Source organism: Silene latifolia, chromosome 2, assembly GCF_048544455.1.
Source record: "Silene latifolia isolate original U9 population chromosome 2, ASM4854445v1, whole genome shotgun sequence".
In the NCBI taxonomy this organism is placed as follows: domain Eukaryota; kingdom Viridiplantae; phylum Streptophyta; class Magnoliopsida; order Caryophyllales; family Caryophyllaceae; genus Silene; species Silene latifolia.
The window spans coordinates 22618174-22638017 of record NC_133527.1 but is presented as its reverse complement, the minus strand read 5'-3'; the positions used below and the strand labels follow the sequence as shown (position 1 = coordinate 22638017).

The 19844-nt window shown below is 36.0% G+C and overlaps 1 protein-coding gene across 1 annotated transcript; it reads right to left on the bottom strand.

Annotated features, from left to right (window-relative positions):
* Positions 1 to 10835: 10835 nt before the first annotated feature.
* LOC141637071 (uncharacterized) lies at positions 10836 to 12173 on the bottom strand. Its single transcript, XM_074446765.1, has one exon. It carries the CDS (start codon positions 12171 to 12173, stop codon positions 10836 to 10838), a length of 1338 nt encoding a protein of 445 aa, XP_074302866.1.
* Between the last annotated feature and the right edge of the window lie 7671 nt (positions 12174 to 19844).

The following is a 19844-nucleotide window of genomic DNA, read 5'->3' as shown; positions in this document are numbered from 1 at the left end:
TTAATCACAAATCTCTATCTTCATTTAACTAGTTTTACTTGACCCGTCTTCTTAAGCTTAAAATGGATACTTTCGTCTTAATTTTAGGCTTTTACAAGAATGTTGTTTAGAGGATTTTCTCATTTTTATCTTTATAGGTTTAGTTTTCTAAATTATAAATCTCCTTTGTGTAAAAAAAAAAACTTTTACTCTCCAAAATACACGGCAACAAGTTTGGAAAGCGGTGATTTTTTCAAATAAGATCGTTGTTGGAAAGCTTTGAACGATAACTCTCAACTAAAATTTCAGTAAGCGATGATTTTATATTTTTTTTTACCGTTAGTAACTCTTTATTATCCCGTACCTCTCATATCTATTTTTAATGTAAAAACCTACAAAATTTTCACTTCCGACAAAAAAAAGTCAATTATCGAGCATAGTCCTATAGCTACACCCGTTTCTAAACACGCACTTATCCACCCTTTTTTTTATCAAATTGACCATCTTTACGAGATTTGAAAAAAAAACACGCTTTATGAACTCATAGCAAGAGTTCTGATTAATAAGAAAATTTTAGTAAACTTAAAAAACTTTATCATGACAAGGGGATAAAACATTTAAGCAAAACAATAAAAGGCGGGAAATATCAGCTAGTCTTGCATAAGATGGATACCTAATAATAAAACGGGTCAAATATAACCCACGTAACATATAGGACAAATTTTTATTTTTTTATTCTAATTTTATTATATTTCCCCAAGGACCCCCACATAGCATATTTGAAGCAAAACAAATCACCTTAGGCATGTTTGTACCCGGTTTTGGTCCCTTGACCGAAATAAGGTCCAATTAACAATCCATCTAAAAAATAAGGAGCTTTTTCGGCCTAGAAGTCACCTATGAAGAGTCAAGAGCATTTTTGTCTAAGGGTTGGTGTCTTGGGAAGGTGGTTGTCATAGAGCAAAGCTAAGGAACAAACCGAGTGGTCCCTTTACACGGTTTGCAACACCAAAGGACAAGGGTCGCTTTCAAGTTTCCCTTTTCATCCAAGACAACCTCTTAAGCCTCTCTTACATGCTCTAGCCCTTGTATCCTTAAATGGCCGGACCTTTGAAGCTTCCAAGGAGTCCTAATTATCATTGTCCTCATTAGTTTACTTATCTTGTTTTTCCTTTAAGATTTTTAACTTGTGTAAGGCCTTGGGCCACCTTTTGAAACCGGTTTCCTAGGGGTCTTTTGGACCGTTAGATTACTAGGTTGGATGGATGGATAGGATTGTTTTGCTTGGCCTATAAAAGCAAGGCATTCCTTGTTGTAAAAATCAGATTTGGATGAATGAACAAACACAAGTTAGAAACATTGATTTCTACTAACCTCTTTTGCTTAGTGCTTAGAGTCGGGTATTTTTCTTTGCTGTGTGCTTGAAAATTATCCTTTTAGTCTTAACATAGTGGCTGTGTGCTTGGGTTAATTCATATCCCCATCACATCCTTTACTCTATTCGATTGTAGAGTTCTGGAATCGTGGTTTAAACGGATCTGTCGACTGTTCGATTGCAGTTTTCAGAATTCCTGTTGAGTTTTAGTCGTTTTTATCACGATTAAACAGTCCATATCACTGTCCAAATCGTGTCAGTTTCAGTCCAAATTCGAGTCTTGAAGGTTTCACTTCAAAATGGTATCAGAGCTTAGGTTAACACAATTCCATTGTTGTGTTAGTCTTGGGAAGAAACCTTCTTGTGAGTTCACTAAACCTCAACCACTTTCAAATACACAAAAACAACCATGAGTGAAGAAAGGCTATTTGGAATTGAGAACCAAGTTACCAAACTCTCGGAGAAATGTGACCGTGTGTTGGATACTCTCAATGCCATGATGACCAATGTTCCAACACCACCAAGGAACCGGAGAAGACCACACCGTGGTATGAAAAGGGGTCGTGACTACAAGGGAAGAGAGCAAGTTCATGGAATGCAAGAAGAAGAGCCATGCCCGGATTTGGAGGGGTCCATGAACGAATCCTTCCATGGAGACCTCAACAAAGACTTAAAGGTAGAGATTCCCAACTTTCATGGTAGCTTAAATCCCGACGATTTACTAGATTGGATTAGAACTATTGAAAGAGTCTTTGAGTTTGAGTATTACTCAGATTATAAGTCCTTTAAAGTTGCCAACACAAAACTTAAAGGGTATGCTTTACTTTGGTATGAGTCCTTGAAAGCTCAAAGGAGAAGGGAGGGGAAGGAACCTATTAAGTCTTGGATTAAACTTAAAAAGAAGCTTGTAGGAAAGTTTATGCCTAACGGCTACACCCAAGATTTGCCTCTTAGACTCACCGTGAATATGACCTTAGGGGTGGAAAAATTGGGCAAAGGGAAGACCTCTAAACCCACCTATGCCGAGGCTAAACCCAAAGACACCAATACTCAAACCGAAAAATCCACACTTGACAAGAGTAAGGACTTTGAAACCCCACAAAAAACACCTTGCTTCCAAAAGAATGTCACCAATGCCAAGGTTATGGACATCTTGTCAAAGAATGTCCAACCAAGAGAGCCTTTGATGACTTTGAGGAGAGTCATGGGAGATTAGATGAGAGTATTGTTTGTGTTGGGGAGGAGGAACCCGTGGAGACTAAGGAAAAGGAGCTAGTAATGCCGGATTAGGGATGAGTCTAGTCACTTGGAGAGTGTTGAGTGCTCAACCATTGGAAATGGATCAAAGACAACAACTTTTTAGGTCTAGGTGTACCATTGGAGGGAAAGTTTGCAACCTAATCATTGATGGAGGTAGTTGTACTAATGTGGCCTCTAGTGTCCTTGTTGAGAAACTTTCCTTAACCACCCAAAACCATCCATGTCCTTACAAATTGAGGTGGCTTGACAAGGGAGCCGAATTGAAGGTTGACAAACAATGCCTAGTATCCTTCTCCATTGGCAAGAATTATGTTGATAAGGTTCTTTGTGATGTTCTACCTATGGATGCTTGCCATCTCCTTCTTGGTAGACCTTGGGAGTTTGATAAGAGTGCGGTGCATCATGGAAAGGATAACACTTATTCCTTTGAGTTTGACAAGAAGAAGATCACTCTAGCACCTCTTCCACCATCCTCCATGCTTGAACCTTGCAAAGAAGTGATGCTAATCAAGGAGGCCGAAATAGTGCCCGAAAAGAGTCATGAGAAAGGTATTCATGTTCACCTTGCCAAGGGTGTATCCAAGGAACAAGACGAAACAGTCCCTAGCATGGTTCAAAATTCGAACAAGTTCTTTCAAGATGATCCACCTAATGTCGAGCATATGCCCAAGGAACAAGAAGAGCCGTTCACTAATATGGTTCGAACCAGGGTCGAGGTCCATGAAAATGTTCCTCCAATTGCTAATCCAAGAATGAAAGCCGAGGCCCCTAAAAATCCTTGGTTCGACTATGGAGTCCATAATTTCAAAGACAAACTAGGGGAATGTTCAAATGTAAAAGAAGAATCCAAGTGGAGTAGTGCCAATGATCAAGTCCAAGAGGAGCTCTTTGCCAAGATTGGAACCGAGAGTACCATTGGTGGGGTGCAAGTTCATCATCCCGTCTCTCCCACCTCTAGTCCAATTGGGAATGAAAGCAAGGACAAGGCAAGTTCCTACTTGAGCAATCAAGGAACTAGGGTCAAGAAACGGGTTCAAGAGGAGATCCCCAACAATGTCCAAACCGCGAGTGTCCATGAAGGTGTGCATTGTGACTATTCCGCACACCCTATTCCAAGTTTAATTGAAGATGAGCACAAGGTCAATGGCATAGGCGGTATAATCAGAACAGTCAAGGAGAGTGTTCACCCAAGTAAGCAAGGAAATGGTGTCAAAAAACGGGTTGAACAAGGACTCATTCGTCAAGATCAATTCATGGCCAACAAGGAAAGGTCCAAGGATTTCAAGCAAGGGACGAAATTCAGAATTGGGGATCAAGTTTGGGTCCGTTGGTGCAAGTTAGGAACCCTTACAAAAGGGGATAAGCTCATGCCAAGAGAAGGAGGTCCGTTCAAGGTCGCTAATCAAGATGGGTGTGATAAGTATAAGGTCGATTTGTTGGGAATCTATGCCACATTCCATGCTAGTGAATTAAGTCTTTGTGAAGAAGAGCCTAGTGATGATAATGCCGAGGATTTGAGGACAAATCCTTTTCAAGAGGAGGAGTTTGAAGCAAAACAAATCACCTTAGGCATGTTTGTACCCGGTTTTGGTCCCTTGACCGAAATAGGGTCCAATTTACAATCCATCTAAAAAATAAGGAGCTTTTTCGGCCTAGAAGTCACCTATGAAGAGTCAAGAGCATTTTTGTCTAAGGGTTGGTGTCTTGGGAAGGTGGTTGTCATAGAGCAAAGCTAAGGAACAAACCGAGTGGTCCCTTTACACGGTTTGCAACACCAAAGGACAAGGGTCGCTTTCAAGTTTCCCTTTTCATCCAAGACAACCTCTTAAGCCTCTCTTACATGCTCTAGCCCTTGTATCCTTAAATGGCCGGACCTTTGAAGCTTCCAAGGAGTCCTAATTATCATTGTCCTCATTAGTTTACTTATCTTGTTTTTCCTTTAAGATTTTTAACTTGTGTAAGAACTTGTGTAAGGCCTTGGGCCACCTTTTGAAACCGGTTTCCTAGGGGTCTTTTGGACCGTTAGATTACTAGGTTGGATGGATGGATAGGATTGTTTTGCTTGGCCTATAAAAGCAAGGCATTCCTTGTTGTAAAAATCAGATTTGGATGAATGAACAAACACAAGTTAGAAACATTGATTTCTACTAACCTCTTTTGCTTAGTGCTTAGAGTCGGGTATTTTTCTTTGCTGTGTGCTTGAAAATTATCCTTTTAGTCTTAACCTAGTGGCTGTGTGCTTGGGTTAATTCATATCCCCATCACATCCTTTACTCTATTCGATTGTAGAGTTCTGGAATCGTGGTTTAAACGGTTCTGTCGACTGTTCGATTGCAGTTTTCAGAATTCCTGTTGAGTTTTAGTCGTTTTTATCACGATTAAACAGTCCATATCACTGTCCAAATTCGAGTCTTGAAGGTTTCACTTCAAAATGGTATCAGAGCTTAGGTTAACACAATTCCATTGTTGTGTTAGTCTTGGGAAGAAACCTTCTTGTGAGTTCACTAAACCTCAACCACTTTCAAATACACAAAAACAACCATGAGTGAAGAAAGGCTATTTGGAATTGAGAACCAAGTTACCAAACTCTCGGAGAAATGTGACCGTGTGTTGGATACTCTCAATGCCATGATGACCAATGTTCCAACACCACCAAGGAACCGGAGAAGACCACACCGTGGTATGAAAAGGGGTCGTGACTACATGGGAAGAGAGCAAGTTCATGGAATGCAAGAAGAAGAGCCATGCCCGGATTTGGAGGGGTCCATGAACGAATCCTTCCATGGAGACCTCAACAAAGACTTAAAGGTAGAGATTCCCAACTTTCATGGTAGCTTAAATCCCGACGATTTACTAGATTGGATTAGAACTATTGAAAGAGTCTTTGAGTTTGAGTATTACTCAGATTATAAGTCCTTTAAAGTTGCCAACACAAAACTTAAAGGGTATGCTTTACTTTGGTATGAGTCCTTGAAAGCTCAAAGGAGAAGGGAGGGGAAGGAACCTATTAAGTCTTGGATTAAACTTAAAAAGAAGCTTGTAGGAAAGTTTATGCCTAACGGCTACACCCAAGATTTGCCTCTTAGACTCACCGTGAATATGACCTTAGGGGTGGAAAAATTGGGCAAAGGGAAGACCTCTAAACCCACCTATGCCGAGGCTAAACCCAAAGACACCAATACTCAAACCGAAAAATCCACACTTGACAAGAGTAAGGACTTTGAAACCCCACAAAAAACACCTTGCTTCCAAAAGAATGTCACCAATGCCAAGGTTATGGACATCTTGTCAAAGAATGTCCAACCAAGAGAGCCTTTGATGACTTTGAGGAGAGTCATGGGAGATTGGATGAGAGTATTGTTTGTGTTGGGGAGGAGGAACCCGTGGAGACTAAGGAAAAGGAGCTAGTAATGCCGGATTCCGGGATGAGTCTAGTCACTTGGAGAGTGTTGAGTGCTCAACCATTGGAAATGGATCAAAGACAACAACTTTTTAGGTCTAGGTGTACCATTGGAGGGAAAGTTTGCAACCTAATCATTGATGGAGGTAGTTGTACTAATGTGGCCTCTAGTGTCCTTGTTGAGAAGCTTTCCTTAACCACCCAAAACCATCCATGTCCTTACAAATTGAGGTGGCTTGACAAGGGAGCCGAATTGAAGGTTGACAAACAATGCCTAGTATCCTTCTCCATTGGCAAGAATTATGTTGATAAGGTTCTTTGTGATCTTCTACCTATGGATGCTTGCCATCTCCTTCTTGGTAGACCTTGGGAGTTTGATAAGAGTGCGGTGCATCATGGAAAGGATAACACTTATTCCTTTGAGTTTGACAAGAAGAAGATCACTCTAGCACCTCTTCCACCATCCTCCATGCTTGAACCTTGCAAAGAAGTGATGCTAATCAAGGAGGCCGAAATAGTGCCCGAAAAGAGTCATGAGAAAGGTATTCATGTTCACCTTGCCAAGGGTGTATCCAAGGAACAAGACGAAACAGTCCCTAGCATGGTTCAAAATTCGAACAAGTTCTTTCAAGATGATCCACCTAATGTCGAGCATATGCCCAAGGAACAAGAAGAGCCGTTCACTAATACGGTTCGAACCAGGGTCGAGGTCCATGAAAATGTTCCTCCAATTGCTAATCCAAGAATGAAAGCCGAGGCCCCTAAAAATCCTTGGTTCGACTATGGAGTCCATAAGTTCAAAGACAAACTAGGGGAATGTTCAAATGTAAAAGAAGAATCCAAGTGGAGTAGTGCCAATGATCAAGTCCAAGAGGAGCTCTTTGCCAAGATTGGAACCGAGAGTACCATGGGTGGGGTGCAAGTTCATCATCCCGTCTCTCCCACCTCTAGTCCAATTGGGAATGAAAGCAAGGACAAGGCAAGTTCCTACTTGAGCAATCAAGGAACTAGGGTCAAGAAACGGGTTCAAGAGGAGATCCCCAACAATGTCCAAACCGCGAGTGTCCATGAAGGTGTGCATTGTGACTATTCCGCACACCCTATTCCAAGTTTAATTGAAGATGAGCACAAGGTCAATGGCATAGGCGGTATAATCAGAACAGTCAAGGAGAGTGTTCACCCAAGTAAGCAAGGAAATGGTGTCAAAAAACGGGTTGAACAAGGACTCATTCGTCAAGATCAATTCATGGCCAACAAGGAAAGGTCCAAGGATTTCAAGCAAGGGACGAAATTCAGAATTGGGGATCAAGTTTGGGTCCGTTGGTGCAAGTTAGGAACCCTTACAAAAGGGGATAAGCTCATGCCAAGAGAAGGAGGTCCGTTCAAGGTCGCTAATCAAGATGGGTGTGATAAGTATAAGGTCGATTTGTTGGGAATCTATGCCACATTCCATGCTAGTGAATTAAGTCTTTGTGAAGAAGAGCCTAGTGATGATAATGCCGAGGATTTGAGGACAAATCCTTTTCAAGAGGAGGAGTTTGAAGCAAAACAAATCACCTTAGGCATGTTTGTACCCGGTTTTGGTCCCTTGACCGAAATAGGGTCCAATTAACAATCCATCTAAAAAATAAGGAGCTTTTTCGGCCTAGAAGTCACCTATGAAGAGTCAAGAGCATTTTTGTCTAAGGGTTGGTGTCTTGGGAAGGTGGTTGTCATAGAGCAAAGCTAAGGAACAAACCGAGTGGTCCCTTTACACGGTTTGCAACACCAAAGGACAAGGGTCGCTTTCAAGTTTCCCTTTTCATCCAAGACAACCTCTTAAGCCTCTCTTACATGCTCTAGCCCTTGTATCCTTAAATGGCCGGACCTTTGAAGCTTCCAAGGAGTCCTAATTATCATTGTCCTCATTAGTTTACTTATCTTGTTTTTCCTTTAAGATTTTTAACTTGTGTAAGGCCTTGGGCCACCTTTTGAAACCGGTTTCCTAGGGGTCTTTTGGACCGTTAGATTACTAGGTTGGATGGATGGATAGGATTGTTTTGCTTGGCCTATAAAAGCAAGGCATTCCTTGTTGTAAAAATCAGATTTGGATGAATGAACAAACACAAGTTAGAAACATTGATTTCTACTAACCTCTTTTGCTTAGTGCTTAGAGTCGGGTATTTTTCTTTGCTGTGTGCTTGAAAATTATCCTTTTAGTCTTAACCTAGTGGCTGTGTGCTTGGGTTAATTCATATCCCCATCACATCCTTTACTCTATTCGATTGTAGAGTTCTGGAATCGTGGTTTAAACGGTTCTGTCGACTGTTCGATTGCAGTTTTCAGAATTCCTGTTGAGTTTTAGTCGTTTTTATCACGATTAAACAGTCCATATCACTGTCCAAATCGTGTCAGTTTCAGTCCAAATTCGAGTCTTGAAGGTTTCACTTCAATATTTGACCATCTTAATTAAGCTTAAGAATATATCCGTCTTTAAAAATAATTTGATTGAAAATATAACCTTAGTTCTCCGTAGCATAAATATGGTATAAACTTTCATTCAATGATGATATGAAGATTGTGATTAGAGATGGTTGACAACTATGGTGGTGAAGGCCGAATGGATCCCCAAGCAAAGATAATAATGATTTTGATTTTTTTTATGAAAATAAGATGAGTAATGTAATCCCATAAATCATTTCTTACTCCCTCCAATTTTCTATGTTTGTCCCATAAAATAATGAAATGTGAGGTATATTTTAATGAAATGGGGCAAACTTAGAAAAATGGAGGAAGTATTATTTTTCAATCAACCACATAGGAATGCTAACGAAAGTTTAACGGCAAATGATGCCAGGTCCTTATCTGGATAATTTGAAAGTTCAGGTCCTTAACTGAAAAATCATCCAAAGTATAGGTCCTTGTCTTACCTATTACTCCTTCATTTGTTTTCACATAAAACACTCTCATTTTAGAAGTTTTTTCGTTGATTGGTTCTATATAATTCAAAGTATCACTAATAAATATAGAATCAATCAATGAAAAAACTTCTAAAATGAGACTGTTTTATGTGAAAATAAATATTAATTTTTATCGTACACCCTAATCAATGAGAATATGAGATACCTTAATTTTTATTTTATAAGATTATGATCTTTTATTTATGAAGAATTTAGTCAATTATAATATTCTCATTGGGTACGGACGTACGGTGTACGATGACATGATACAACGAGTGTACCCAATAATTTCTCAAATTAGAGTATTAGAATTTTTCTATTTTTCTCTTATTAATTGATATAAACTAAAGTGTATCTTATTTATATATTGGTTTTTGCTTTAAATTTTTACTAGCGAACCCGTGATTTTTTTTGCAAGGCTTTAAAACTAGCACAAAAACTCGGGAGAGATGTCTCTCAATAGGGACCCACTAAGTTTGTGATCTTAATTTGTAAATTAAGGAAATAATTTACTTGTTTTAGTGTTATAGATATTACTCATTGAGTTCTGGATTGTGTGTCCATCTTGCTATAATTCTTTGTTTTTGCCTCACAATGATCTGAACTTCTAATTAATCATTAATCATTTGTGATGAGAGTAAAGATTCTATGCATTGATTCTGAAGCTAAATGTGGGAAATCTTATCTTTATTAATTCAGAAGACAATGCTGAATGCAGGATGCGCCACGTCATTTGTACAACTTTTTTTTTTTTTTTTGGAAATTCAGGTTATGGTGGGACCCATTGATGTGCAAAGAATTAATTTCTTCAAATACTATGAAATAATTTCCGCCTTAGAAAAAATACTATGAAATAATTTTACATTCGGAATAAATGAAATTAATTGCATATAAGCGGAATGAATTACAAATCGGAATAAATGAAATTAATTACAAATAATCGGAATGAACTAAATAATTAAAAACAATTACATAATAATAAAATTACATAATTACGAGAAGAAATTACATTTAATTACGGGAATGAATCACATATAATGCGAATAAATTACATAATTTGCATAATTTTTAAAAACTAGATAGTACGATATACTATAAAACAAGTGTAAACATTAATTATGTAGATCGATGATTTAGACCAACTAGATAATTACAATAGAAATGCAAAAAAAAAAAAAAATCATCCAAAAACATTAATACCGGCCCAAATACATACCCGTGCAATTTTGCACGGGTTTAAAACTAGTTGGGTTGAAATGAAAAGAAATTGCGAGTAAAGAATGAAAAGAGTTGAAAAGAGAAAGCAAAGGTAAATGGGAGAAGTAGGTAAATGAATATTCTCTTTATGTTTCATCTCTCAAATTCATTAGTCAAATGGACCCAGACTCGCTGACCGGTCAGCGAGACCCCGTCGTAGTTATTCGAACGAAAACTATTCCGCAATCCCGTAAATAATTATACGAGCGTACACTCCGTACTTCCCGAACTCGTATTATATTATTTCGAAATTACCCATCAATGAACCGACCTTAATTACGCCAAATGAACCGGTAATTACTCTTAAATCACCAACAGAAAATAATTTTGCTTCCATAGTTTGTAGAGCCGGACACCGACTTTTGTCAAATGTACGCAAAAAAATAGAAAACGCGGTCCTAGACCTATAGAGCGTAAATAAGTAACAACCACTAATTCGTTAAATAGTTAATAACGCCAGACCGGAAAAAAAACCCTTCAATATAAACAGGAACAAAACAATATTGGAGTGACCAAATATAAACTCGTAGGCGGATTCCGCCACAAAGAGATTGTGAGATTTGTGACCCTTGCGCAAAAATGGCCCTGCACATTGTCATTACAAATTTGTACCCCAAAGTTAGTGTTACTGACTAGATTGGCCCTGTACATTGTCATTACGAATAATTTCCTCGGATTCCGGTAGGATCCTGGGAATAGGGATAGGCATCGGCCAACCTTGGAGAAGGCTATGACAGGGTAAAAATCTAATAGAAGGGAGCTCTAGTTGTGTCAAAACCTTGACGTATTTTACTTTAGTATTACAAACAAGCAAGTGTTTGTCACCCGGCATTCGCAAGTATACCAAGTGCTCCTTATTTGGGTGCACATCCAAGACGTGGTATAAACCATTGCCACCAACAGCGAGTGCATTGGCTATCGCCGGTTGTACAACAATTGAATCATTAAGTTCGGATACCAATTCCCACTCAAGAGCTTCTTCATTAATCGATTCAAGTTGATTCAGGTCAAGTTTCCAAATCGGAAACCTTACCTCCCGAGTTTGAGTACTATTTTCGTGCGACAGACATAATCCAAGGAAGTGATTTGTAGCTATTAGTTTTCCGCAACTTTCTAGTAATTTTTCTCCGGTTATTGGAGGTAATGGCAGCGGTATTGCTGTCAAAGTTCCATTAAAAGTCGAAGTAACTTGGAATGGATTGAAAGCACCAAAATACGAGGTTTGACGAAAGCAAACCACGCCGCTCTTACAAACGACCCCAGTAAAGGATATACTATGATACCATTTAAGACAAGGCTGGTTCTCGATTCGAAGATTTATATTTTTCCATTCCCGGGTCTCTGATATATAAATAACCAACTGATAATTTTTAAAAGGATCGTCATTGATGATACGTTCGTCATCAGTTATAGCACGAAGCACGACGACTCTAAAACAACTTCCCTTTCGACACGCAAGACCGGCCCATTCCGGTTGGTTGTCGGTTTTAGAAGAGGGAAGAGTAATCCATTGTTTGGTTAGCAAATTAACTACGAAGAATTGACCTACTTTCGTTGACCGATTGACGTTAAAGCACAAAACCAAGTCTCTGAATGTCGAATAAATTGTGTAGGGTTTTGGAAGGAAGTCAAGGGACAATGTCGGAGACCGGAATACACTTTCACAATAAGGTCGTGCGACAATGGCCGTTAGTCGATGATTAAGATCTATCAACAACGACGTCCATGGTTGATTATCTTCGTGGGTTTCAGTGTTGATTGATTGGCATTGAGGAATAAATGATGGGTCGGAAATTAAAGCGCACCAGCGCTTCGACACGGTTTTGCAGCGAAGTGCAGGGCTATAATTAGACAACCTGCATAAGATTTCAAGCAATATCTCGTCGTTTAGATCGTCTATTGAGTTGTTCTTCTTCTTAGTTTTCTTGATTGCTAATAATTTGCATCGTTCATCATTCTTCATTGCTATGTTTTCTTGGAATGTCGGTTTATGATTTTGTCCAGAAAAGAGTAACCTTCAAAGGGTTATAAACCTAATTGACCCAGACTCCAATAATCTGGGGGTATGGATTTGGGTTAAGGCTTGATGACCCACGTATATAAATTGGTCATCGAGCCTTAATCCAAATTCGTTAAGGAGATTCCGTGTGATGTTTTTGCTTTTTGGTTTTAGGAAATTTTTCTATATAAATAAGAAACAAGACTTTCTTTGTATTAAATTATTATCTTTTAATAAATATAATATAATAATCTTTTAATCACTATAACTAGCTTTTGAACCCGTGCCCGCACGGGCGATTTTCAAAATTGCATTATAAATAGTATTTATATTATAATTGTAATTGTCATATATAATTTATATATATAAATCATTTATGAGCCTTTAATAGATAGTATAAACATGCAAATAACCATTTGTATATCCAAAATCATATGATAAATAATATTTTATATTATATAATTAAACTGAATCGATTTGAACTGGATTGAACTTAAAAACTGAAATTAAGTCCAAAATAACAAGTCTCAGTGATTATTACACCCCTTCAAATTCCTTAAACCCACATACTTTAGCACTAAACTCCTTAGCTTAGGAATCTAAATCTAATTCTCTCTTCCTCCCACTTTCTCAACATATCCAATAGACCAACAATGATCGGCCCTCAAAATACAACCTCAATCATATAACTAATCGCTAGATATAGTTGCAGGCTATCCAAACTCCAAAATTTTGTTCACTTCACATTATAGTATATAGAAGATAATAGAAATATTGATAACAATATGCATAGTTGCCGACACTGGTATTTATCATAATGAATAGCCGAAGAGGATAACTAACCTTAACATTATCAAAGTAATCATGTAGGTCTGATGTGCATCCTCTAGGATATTATAACCCATAAGAAGATTTTATTTATTTTTTTACTAAGATTTTTTTAACTATGCTTTATTTGATTATATGACGAATGCATTTACTTTTCCTCATTTTCTAACTTCTAAGGATACATTTTCTCTGTTCGTTCGTCTTTAAGTCTTTATTAAGTCAAAAGAAGACGTAAAAAATAGACGGAGACAGATGAAGTATTAGCGTCTAAGGTATTTTAAAACTTTGGAGAGGTCTCTCACTAAGTTATAGAAAGACCATTTTGTCGTATTTCCTTAATTCCTTATGTATTTTTTCGTACCCCTTTTATTATTGGTTGTGGCTCAAAATGTCTACTTTATTTGGTACAGATTTTTAACAATCGTACATATTTGATTTTCCAAATTTAACCTTGTATGTACCATGGTTTATGAATAATGACAACGTACAAATACCAAATTATTGAATTTAGAATCCATTATATACGGGTTATTGTTAGGGTAGATATAGAATTACTTTTCATGAATAAATCAATTATTTGTTTGTTACAAACCTCATGCAATAACGGACTGCTTGATAAAAGTTGGTTGTTTTATTTTCATATTACGAAGTTAATCAATTCTTTATTAATAATGTGAATAAATATAGTTGTCAATTATGAGAAGTGGTGTGTTATTTAACCCCATCATAAGAAAGACCAACTATATTTTTATAATGTGGAATAATATCAAAATTAAGGTAAATAAAATCGGTGATGCTCATTCATAGACATGATTTACTCAATCATGGACATGAATGACCCTTATACCCTTGTCATTTTTACACATTCATTTCCCATTTTGCATAAATCCTCTCAAATTACACTAAAACTCCGCCCAAACCATCAACCTCCCCTCCCCGCACCAACGATACTACCGGACCACCTGCACCGGACAACATTCAAGATTTAATCGACTTTCTCAAATGCAATTGACTGAGGGCATAATCGCTAAAACCAACTTTCTCTACGTACGCGAACCTATTCAATTCGCAAATCAAATTACAGAATTTGTCACCAGGCCAAAAGACAAAAATGAAGGCTAAATTACAAAATAATTTGTCGCTAATCAAGTATGAATCATGGTTAGGTTTAAAGGTACTAAATAACAGGTCAAGCGACAATAATTTTCGACATTGACAATAATTTCTTCACCCTAATTTCATTAGTCTAAATTTAATCTCCCTAATTTGATATAGTTGTTACTAAAGTCAACAAGTTAGAATTATTATTTATCGATATGAGAATTTGCGTCTATAATTGAGTAATTTGACGGATTTGATTAATTTTGTGAGGAAGAGAATTAGAGAGAGTTTGATTCTCTTGTTTTTTGAGGAAAGGGTAAGGTTTGGAAAACTAATGACAAAATATTCACGAAAGAGAAATGTTTGTCCATGAAAGAGCAACTATGAATACAATCATGGCCAAGAAATCAGGAATGTTAAAGTCATATTAAGGAATGTTAAAGTCATATAAAAAAGTACTGAATACTGATGTTAGTCAAAGAGATCTACAATCCCCTATTTATACAAAAAGAAAATTATAAAACATAATTTTTCTTATTGATGACACCATTCACATTTCCTACGTCTTAAAATGAAGTAGCTAAAATATGAATGATGATTATTTCAAAGATATCACACTTTTATATTGAAATGGGCAATGATGATTATTAACATATACAGAGTATATGATATATTGATCTCAAAATATGTACTCTAATATTAAGGAAACTAACAAATTAAATACATGATTTCAATCTCCATTCATATGCTATAATGATTAATATCTTGTCAATAAATGGCAAATTTACATATTTGAAAAAAGATAATCATTGACATTATTACGTTTCCTTATTTTACTCCGTAATATTTTGATAGAACAACTCCTTAATTGGCTGATGTATAATAATAACTAATAAGTATCTTCAATTAGTTGCAAATTTTTTGAATTTGTTATATCCATTTTCATAATTAATTGCATAATCTTTACTTGATATTTTTTGTTTAATTATACCGAAAACATGTTCGAAAACTGATACTGAAAATATCTCCTAAATAATTTTTAAGCTGACTTGTTGAAATATTGTGCCGAAAATGACTCCTAAAATTACGCACAAGTAAACTTCAAAATTAGCAAATATGAAAATGAAAATAAATAGCCTTATTTTGTGGGGTGGACACGTGGCAAATGGAGAGGGAATGACACGTGACAATTGAAGAGGTAGCCGGTTGTTGCTTTAATATAATACTAGTTTTGGAACCCGTGCACTGCACGGATGGTAACTGAAAGTATTATTACAAGAAGAAACTTACGTATATATTGGAATGATTAAATTACTAAATTTTAGAAAATGTTACTTTGTCTACTCATACACTTTTGTCTACCCTATTAAACTTTTGAAATACTCGATTTTTTTCTCTCGAATTTTCTAAATTGTGAGACGTGAAATCTGAAAAGTGGATATATATTATTGTAGATTTTATAACTTGTTTATTTATGCAATATAGATTTAAGTATACTCATTGTTGTAACCTTGCTTTTTATTTAATATATTACCCCTATTGTTTCTTCTCTACTCAGTTCTCTAAATTCTGTCTCATTTCCCCTCCCATCCACCATCGTCTGGAAGCAGTGTTCGTCAACTAACCGACTACCTCAATACCCACCAGCAGGCCCTCCACCGTAGTGTAACCGCACATAACACCTCGGACCACGACATACCTCTCAAGTCTTAACCCCTTACTTCTTGCCCCCCCCCCCCCCCTCTCCTACACAAACACACCTAACCAACACGCAACCCGCCCCCCACCTAACCAACACCCAGTAATTCATATCCTACCCCTTCCTGCCTCCACCATCCCCTACATCCCCTACCATGCCTCCAACATAACCACCTTCCCGTCCCAAACCCATATCCATGATCCCTAACCCTTCTTGTAACCTTATGCGACTCCTCACCCCATTATTACCCACCCATCGCGACCTCTCCCTTATCACGACCTCCCAGCAGCAACCCCGCCCATTCATTCGCTTTTTCAATTGTCATTGAGTCATGTTACCACTTACCTCTCAACATTGTAAATCATTATGTCATGCAATACAGTTAATTTGAGATGATTTAAAATGCGAGATTTGAGATAATTTGTTTTGCTAACACCTTAGCTTATTTACTCATTACCTTTCAATGTCATAATGTTTTGCATTAATTGTTAGATAATTTTTATAAAGCCACTCGAGCTTATAAAAATTGAAAATAATACTAAGTATCTAAATTGAATTTTTAATAATTTTATATTATCTATTACTCATGAACTTAGATATATTATGTAATAATTACTTGAGAAATTTTAGCAAATTATATTTATTTCTATTTTTTTTTTTTTTGTAAAACCAAATATCAGAATAAAGTAGGATTATTTCAAGGTAATGATTCTTTGGTTTAATGACGCACTTTGATTTAGTAAAAGAATAAAAATGACTCATTGGCTTGAAAGATTTTAACAATGATAGGAAACTTACTCGTTATAGTTGTTTATGAGATACGATTTTAACAATGACTCATTGGCTTGAAAGATTGTTTTAATAATAATAAAAAAAAACAGAGAGAGAATCTTGATTTAAAACTTAAGTTTGTTAATATTGCAATTTATAATATGAATTGACTCGATTAAATATAATACGATCCTATTGTTTATTGTCGCACACGGTCTATTATCACTGAATAACTTGAAAATAGCTTATCCGAAGATGACCCGGACTCGACTATAATTATTGCAAACCCAATATGACTTAACTCGAACTAATCCGATCAGAATTCGACCGGGTTGACCCATTTGCTAATAAGTCTAAACCCATTGACCTATTTGTATGACAGATGTAAGGACATTGTCAGTTGATAGTTGGGTTTCATTTCATCTATTTCACATATTTTGTAGTGGTGATAAACTGAAGGTCATTTTCTATTTGTGAGAGGTATCCCAAGTGCGAATGGATCTCAGGTTTTCATCAAATACAATGACAAAATTAAGATGAACAACATCTCGTTGTAGTAAGTACATAATCATAGTGCTGACCTCATTAAGTATATGATCAATGTTCCAATAGTTACCCTGGACAATTGGCATAGCCTATACGTGTGGCAGAGGTGGAAACATGATGGTGCGGCGAGATGATGGTGGTCGAAGGTGGGTGGCGTTTGAAAGTAACCATATGATCGTAGTAGACAATTTCGCACACATATTATATATGTTCAAAGTAACAGAAGATCAGAAAGAGTAACAATTACTTGATACAATGCGGGGATACCAAATCCTAATAGTCTAATACTCTTTGTGATATTAATTATTAAAGCTAAAAAATGGATATTAGTGGCTAAAAATGGCAGAAGATAACATGCATTTTTTTTCCGAAAATAATTGTTACTCACTTATACTTCGTATTTGCTAAGTTCCTTCTCTACCAAAATCATACAACAGTAAATTTGGAAGTGATTGAATGCTAGTATCTTTTCAGAATCAAGAATCAAGGTTAAATTTTTGTTTGTTCAATTTTATGCACTTTCTAATATCTTACTTTAAGATTTTTAACCTGTCATTTTTAAAAATTTAAAAATTTAGAGGGGCCAAATAAAATGACAAATTGACAATCATTAGTTATTAGTTACTAATTTTGAATTATGATGATTAAAATAATTATGATTAAATTAGTTGATTTTGAATTTATGAAAAGTTTAGGATAATATGATTTAAAGTAAGATTTGTTTTTGAAACTCACTGGGGGATTCTTAAATGTATTCAGAATATCAGCATGTGTATATTATAATTTATAACCTTAATTAGTCAGATTTAAAACTTAATAAGTCAAATTTAAGCAATTAATCAGCATCTTATATATTATTTAAAAGATACTCAAAAATTATCCTAAAATCATAACTGAACAAATATCCTAAGATGTAGGCTGCAAAGTCTAGGGAAATAAGTTGTAAACGAAATTTTAAGATGGTATATAAGGTAAGTTGCAAACGAAATTTTAGGATGATTTTAACTGAGTTAGGAAACATCATATACTATTGCCGTTATTAAAGTTTGAGATTTTCGTATTATATGGCTAATTGATGACTTGATTAGTTAGTTTGTATAAATGGATAGCAATTATATATTATATATTTGTATAAATGGCAAATTATATATTTGTATAAATGGCAAGCAATATTAAAAATATCATAGCTAGTTGATTAAATATATCCCGAATATCTAGGCGTCAGTTTAGAAAACTGTATCATATTTGTTTGAAATCTAGCAAATGACACGTGGCGTATGAATATGTGTTGACACGTGGCGATTAAATAAGTTGCTGGTTGTTACTTTAATATAATATATGATATGATATTTTTTAACTAAACTATATTTATTTAATTAAAATAAAATAAAACTGGTATATAAATCTAAAGATTAGTTAACATGTACCTAATAAGTATAAAAAATTTTGATTAGTTTTATAGTTACATTTTTAAAAAAAAAAAAAAAAAAACTCTACAAATACCGCACATTCATTACGCGGGATCTAAACTAGTTATTTATTAATTACGGAGTATGTGGTAAGAAAGTTTAATTAAAATAAATATTTCATGACTCTACCCAATTCTTTTGATTAGTTTCCATATCATTTTCTATTCTCATATTAAAATATGAAAATTTAATTATGTGTCTATTTAAAATTCTATAAATAATACGGAGTACATTATTATAAAATAGATGATTTATTATTTATATAGTTCTTATAATGAAATAATGTGAAACATAGAAGTGAAACCTATTTTTAATGTTTATGATGACATTGAAATAACAAGAGCACTATCACCTTCGACCTTCCCTCTTCTAAGAAAACGAGATCCATATCCACCTCATTAGAGTCCAACCTAGCGGATGTCAGCAGGGTCCTTGATATCCTAGCCTAATGGTTAAAACGGAGACATCGTCAACAATATAAATCTAAGGTTCAGATCACCATCGTGTGTGTGTGTATGCACTTCATCAATAGAGCCTCTTTATTTAACTAAATTGTTGCTCAATTTCATATAGTACTAGAATCACAAGCATAAGCTAAGAATTGAATTGAACTTACATGAAAAACGTAACAGCGAATATAATTAAACTTGGAGAAACGCCCTTAACTCAACAACCAAGGATATGGAACAGGCCAAAGCGGGAAGTCGAGTTTGTAAGAAGTTACAAGTTGATGAGGAGGAACTGGTATCATCAAAGGCTCTAAAACATTGGATTTAGTATCACACAAAACCAACTGATTTTGAGTCATGCTTATCAAGTACACCAAGTGCTCCTTATTTGGGTGCACACCTACAAACTTAAACTTGTTCTCGCCATCGACTACTGATAATGATCCTTTAACTTGGATTTCACCATGAAGCATCGATATCAGCTCCCATCCAACAACTACTTCATTCTCTGGTCTCGGGTCAAGTTTCCAAATATGCCAACCTGGTGTGCTCGCAATTAAATTTCCTTTCAAGTCTGACCGTAAAATCAGACACATTGATTCAATGGCTATCAATTTCCCACAACTCTCGAGTAATACATCTGGTGTTTTACGCAATCGCATATCTAGTTCTTTAGGTGGTAATGGCAGGGCGATTGCAGTCAAATTCCCCTCAAAAGTATCAGTAACATCGAATGGATCAAAGGCACCAAAAACAATGTCACGATGGACTA

Excerpts from the sequence above, each read along its gene's own strand:
- LOC141637071 (XM_074446765.1), bottom strand. The coding sequence starts at position 12,173 with ATGAAGAATGATGAACGATGCAAATTATTAGCAATCAAGAAAACTAAG.